This window comes from Typopeltis vanoorti, chromosome 25 (genome assembly GCF_054136105.1).
Source record: "Typopeltis vanoorti isolate ZY-2024b chromosome 25, IOZ_Tvanoo_1.0, whole genome shotgun sequence".
NCBI lineage: Eukaryota > Metazoa > Arthropoda > Arachnida > Uropygi > Thelyphonidae > Typopeltis > Typopeltis vanoorti.
The window spans coordinates 19,509,001-19,515,000 of NC_143573.1; the positions used below are offsets into that span (position 1 = coordinate 19,509,001).

Below are 6,000 nucleotides of genomic sequence, written 5' to 3' on the forward strand. Positions count from 1 at the left end.
CATGGAAAAGTATTACCTAAGTTGGAACAAATGGGAATGGACATGAGGCTGGTGGCATGGATAGGGGATTGCTGATAGCAGATATCAGAGGATGGTGTATGGTGGAGTGGAATCAAGGTGAATGATGGTGACTAGTGGAGTGCTCCATGGCTCCATACTAGGACCACTACTCTTTAATTTTGTACATTAATTATACAGACGAATATTTGAAGAGGATAGTCAATTGTCTGCTGATGATACAAAACTAGGGAGAGCAATAGTTGATAAAGTGGATGCAGATATCTTACATGATGATTTAAATAAATTGACGGTGTGGGCAAAGGACAATGGTTGGCAATTCAATGTTATAAAATTATTATTAAGAGAGCTCTCCAAGGAGTCAGGGAATCATTGAGGGATGCACTTGTGGTTAGTAATGCACTTTGGGATGAAAAGATTACACACGTTGTATCATATTGATGGTACTAGTTTAGAGAAAATTGATGAGGCTAAAGGATCTAGGGGTGATGGTGGATAGAGAATTGAAATTCAGAAGATATATTGCAAGAGTTGGCAAAATAGCTCAGAGGATTACTTGGATGCTGAATAGTACATGGACAACTAAAGATAAGGAGGTTATTATCCCTCCTTATAAGGCTATGATTGCCACATGCTGACTATTGTTCACAGATTTGGTCACCTGTGTTTCTTAGGGATAGAGAGGTGGTAGAGATGATTCAGAGATGAGTGACCAAGCTGGTCACAGGTATGCGGAACATTCACTATGAGGACAGACTGAGGGTGTGTGTGAGTTGCAGAGTTTGTCTGACAGGCAGAGGAGAGGAAGATGTGACAGAAACTTAAGTTACTTAAGGGATTCTATAAGATTGACACAGAAGAAATTTTTCAATACATGGCAAGTAGGGGGGGGGGGGAATACGGGGTCACACTTGGAAGATATCTAAGAGTGTGGTTATGGGTGATTCTGGGAAGCTCTGTAGTAAACTAGGATTAAAACATTGGGTTGATGAGTTATGCAGAAAAGACATTGACAGTGCATGGGAAATGATAAGGCAGTATATGATACAAGAAATGCAACTGCATACCAAGAGTTAAGTGAATGAATAGAGTAGGAGTGAGATGGATGAAATTAAGCAATCAGTGTTATAAAAGTTAGAGGAGGTACAAAACAGGTTGTAGTGAACAGATGCATGAAGAATATAAACTTCAGGCCAAAAAAAAGTGAAAGGGATGGTTATAAAAGAAAAAAGTAGAATATGAGAGGAGACTAGCCAGTTAGATCAAAGCTAATCCAAGGGAATTTTTCTGCTATGTGACAAGAAAGAGGAAAAATAATTATACCATTTTAACACTGGTGGATAGTTTTGGAAGCAAATTCACCGTAGCAAATGATATAGCAGAATTATTTAATGAAACTTCATCAGTGTATATCATATTGGTGTGAATAATGCTGTGCAACATGTAGAAGGGAGGGAGGGAGGGAGGGAGGGAGGGAGGAAATAGGAGAAGTAAAGGTGAAAGAATCAGAAGTGTGTCAAACGTTGCTTAGGTTAGATGTTAATAAGGCTGTGGGAATGGATGACATATCATCATATATTTTTAAAGAATGTGCAAAAGAATTAGCCATGCCCTTGACCTGGTTATTTAATGTAAGTGTTGCAGTGGGGAAAGTTACTAAGGATTGGAACGAAAGCAAAATAATACCTCTCCATAAGCATGGTTCTAGGATATAAATTTCCAATCAGAGAACAGTCTGTAAATCTGCAGCTGTGGTCAGAATGTTTGAAATATTGCTTAGGAACATAATACAGGATTGAGTTGATGAGCACAAGATTCTCCATGATGGTAAGAATGGGTTTGTGAAGGACAGGTGTTGTTTTAGCAATCTGTTTACAGTTTATGAATGCACTAGACAAGGGAAATTCAGTGATTTTCTTGCAAAGGCATTTGATAGATTATCACATAAATTAGCTACAGAAGATGAGATTAGATAATAGATTGGTTAGATGAACTGAAGATTGGATTTTTGAAAGATACCAGCAAGTTGTGTATAATGTAATAGTATCTCAGAAATGGAAGGTGACCAGTGGAGTGACTCAGGGTTCTGTTCTTGAGCACCTAATGTTTAACATATTTGTTAACATATTTAATGCAGTGTGGCGGCAGATCTTCAAATGTTTGCTGATGATGTAAATTCAGGTAGGATTATCAGGAATATTGCTAATGTTAATTCTCTAGAGAAAGATTTGAATAGACTTTTAGTTTGGATAGATGAGTGGGGTTGCAGTTTTAATATTAATAAATGCAAGGTGTTACACTTCAGAGTACAGTAATATAGGGCTAAGTACTGTATTGGCTGAGCTGTACTTCAGGAAGTGGATGTGATTCAGGAACTTATGGGGTGATAATAAGATTAGGACTAAAGTTTCAAGTGCTCATTGCAATCATTGCAAAAACTGCACATCATATTGCTGCTATGATAAAAAGTACATTGACATGTAGGGATGAGAAAGGGTTGGCAATAGTCCTACATGGACTACTGTGTTCAAATTTGGCCACCTAGTTTTCATTGTGATGTGAAACACTAGAAATGGTCTAAAGATGAATGACCAAAGTGATATCAGGATTCTGGAGTGTTAGTTATACAGAGCAGTTGATGGAATGTAGATTAAAGAGTTTGGTGGATGGGGGAAAGAGGACATATGATAGATTCCTCTCTTTTTATAATTACTTTATTAATCTGGTAGTCAAGGGATTCTATTAAGTATACTATTGTATATGCATCACCCTTGTCCAAACCATTTGTCACCTTGTTATAGTACATAAGTTAGTAAAACATGACTCCCTTCATAAAAATCCATGCTGACAACCACAGAGAATACTGCTGTTTTCAACCCATTTCTGCATTCTAGTTCTCACCAATCTCTCCATTACCTTAACCAGAACTCCAGATATACAGATTGCCCTATAATTTATAGCCACCATCTTATTATTACCTTTATGCAGTAGTACAATTTTATCTTATTTCCACTCTCTTGGAACCTGTGTTGTTGTAAGATTATTAAACAGGCACATCAATACTACTGTCAATTCCTTGAAACATTCCATTAAGAACATTGTGATATGTCAAATCCTTTTGCCTTATTGACATCAAGCTTATTTATTTCCTAATATACCTCCTGCTCACTCACGTTAAGCCATCCTTTCCTGTGTCCTCTACACTTGAAATTTTCATGATTTCACCCTGATGAGGATGAAACACCCTTATAAATTGGTCACTGAATACCTCAACGAGATCTGCAAAAGTTACTATTAGCAATTACCATTTCAATCCATTAACAGCACTTTACCATAATCATTTTTTCTTCTACTTGTCACATATTTAAAAAACTGTAGGGATTTTCTTGGCTTGATTTGCTTATTTCAGCTCATGCTGCAGTTTTGCTATTCTCACCAACTGAGTGATTCTGGACAGAGAGGAGATCCACAAATGGTCAGTAGTCTCTGGAATGTGGAGCATTTGGATGAGCTTTGTGTGTGTGTGATAGTATGTGTATCTTCCCTGATGAGTCCCTGACTCCATGTCAGATGTTAATAAGAAGAATAACAACACGAGCTATCCCTGGAATATGGTAAGCAAGTTGTGTAAGTGTCTTACACAGTTTGTAAGAAGTTGTGTAAGACACCAGTAAAAGTGTGAGAAGTAAGTCTTTTTATGTAGTGGATGCAGACAGTGAATAAGGTATGATTAGCCTCTTGGAAAATAAAGATATCTCTCATCATGAATTTTGACTATAGGAAGCCCAGTGATGATGATGATAAAGTTTCGATTGAAACAATAAAAGCTTACCTTTTATAAGCAGTATACCATGCTGCTGAAATAATCATATTAACAACAGTATCAACAGGAATGATATCCACCACAACAGGTTCTACTTTAAATGTCCGCAAGACTCCTTTACCTGTCTACACATCAAAAAGCAAAAAACATTTGATCACTAGAATGTAACTTTTCAGTGGCTGAGAGAAACATTACATTTAATATCAAAATGATTGATATGCAACAGTGGACTGAAATAATTTTAATAGTTCAAAATATCAAATTGCAAAATATGATACATAAATATAGGAATATGATGCAGACAAATATTTACATGCATTTTTCCAAAGAATTTAGTTAATCCTCACAGATCTGCTACCCAACTGCAAAAGAAGAAGATGATGTATTGGTGAAACTATGCTCTAAGAGGCAGATGACATTTGTGATCTGGGAGTAAGTCAACAGAGGCTTGAAACTTAAATGAAATCCTTTGAAGGACACAATTGCTATGATAACAGAACACTGACAGGTAGAGGTAAGGAGATTGATTTAATTCAAATCACACATCTGCATACACTGGTAGTATGGTCAATCTGATCACTTGTTTTCAATTGTGAAGAAGAAATTCGGGAGAGGCTAAAGAGTAAAACCCTATCAAGGCACAATCAGTGGATAATCAATCAGAAGTGATACCATAAAGACATAAGTGGCTCTGGGGATTTTACATGTTTAATATTATTACTCAAAGACCTCATGGAGTCAAAGACTCATCTGGGAGGTCCTTTTATCACACACACTGTCTTAAACATACTCAAACTCCTTGCAGACACCACACTCTCAGGCAAGGCATTCCAATTATTTACAACTCTGCATGACATCATTTACAACCCTACCTCTCATTCCCCTACTCACACCCTCTTTATACAGTTTCCAGGGATGACCTCTGGTTCTCCCCTGATCTCCCATTATTTTCTGTACAACTTCTCCAGCATTGATCGTATAACAACCCCTTACTAACTTGTAGGTCTCTATCATATCTCCCCTCTTCCTCCTGTCCACCATACTCTGCAAATTACATCTTCTCAATCATTCCTCATACTTTACTTCTAGAGGTTAGAAACTACCTCAGTTGCCTTTGGACCCTATAATATAGAAGGAATTATAGAGTTGGGGTGGGAGCAGAATGCTGCTATTCCTGGAAATTGTGTAAGTTGTGTAAAAATATAAACAGCATTTCTTTTAACATGGAGGATGGTAGTGATTAAATTGCTTTGCCAAAATGCACTTTGAATACTATGAGCATGAATAATTTGAGGGTTCAATATGAAGATTTTTGCAGTTGAGGGAGACCTCTGACAATGTGTCCGCACAAATGTGTGGCATAATAAAATCTTTAGCAAACAGAATGAAAACTCAAATGATAATATACTAAAAAAAAAAAAAAAATTGCTACATCTTTGATCTTTTCAATAATTAAACCCTACACTTAATAACAGGAATGGAACTGGAACAAGGGAAACCTAACCTCCCCTCTGCAAGGGTCTACAAGTTGCACTTAATCAATCTCTCCTCATATCCGATATTCCACAGACCTGACATTTGACTCAGTAAACCTTCTCTGGAATCTCTCCATTTGCATTCATCATCTCTACACTCACCACACACTCAGACAGTGCATTCTAATAATCTACAACTCTCTATGCAGAAACACACTCTCACCCCACTCCCCCATGCTCACACTCTCCTTATAGAACTTCCAGGGATGGCCTCTTGTCCTCCTCCCATTCTATGATAAACCTCTTCCACATTAGTCTGGTAATAATCCTTTACCAACTTATCTCTCTCATATCTCCCCTCCCCAAATTCTTCCTATCCACCACTCATCAAATTGCATTTCCTCAATCTTTCTTCATATTGAACATTTCAGACACAAAAAAACCATCTTAGTTATTCATCTATGGCCCCTTTCAATATCTCTTCTTATTTTTGAAAATCCAGGTGTCCATCTGTACACAATAATCCATAAGTAGCCTGATCAAGGCTTTATATAATGGAATATCCACACTTCTGTACAGCATTGCCATAATCTGTTATACTGTCCTCACAATGTTAGCAACATGTCTTCAAAATTTTACAGAACACATTAACATTGCCTTCATCCATCACTGTCCTCAGATCTC

General features: G+C 37.2%; 1 protein-coding gene across 2 annotated transcripts in view; it reads right to left on the reverse strand.

Annotated features, from left to right (window-relative positions):
* LOC150092586 (fatty acyl-CoA reductase 1-like) overlaps positions 1–6,000 on the reverse strand; it is a 190,736-nt gene that overhangs the window by 103,417 nt on the left and 81,319 nt on the right. For both annotated transcript variants that reach the window (XM_090414701.1, XM_090414700.1), the window contains exon 9: positions 3,851–3,966. In XM_090414701.1, the coding sequence (XP_090270827.1) occupies positions 3,851–3,966 (116 nt within the window). The remainder of the gene's footprint in view (positions 1–3,850; positions 3,967–6,000) is intronic.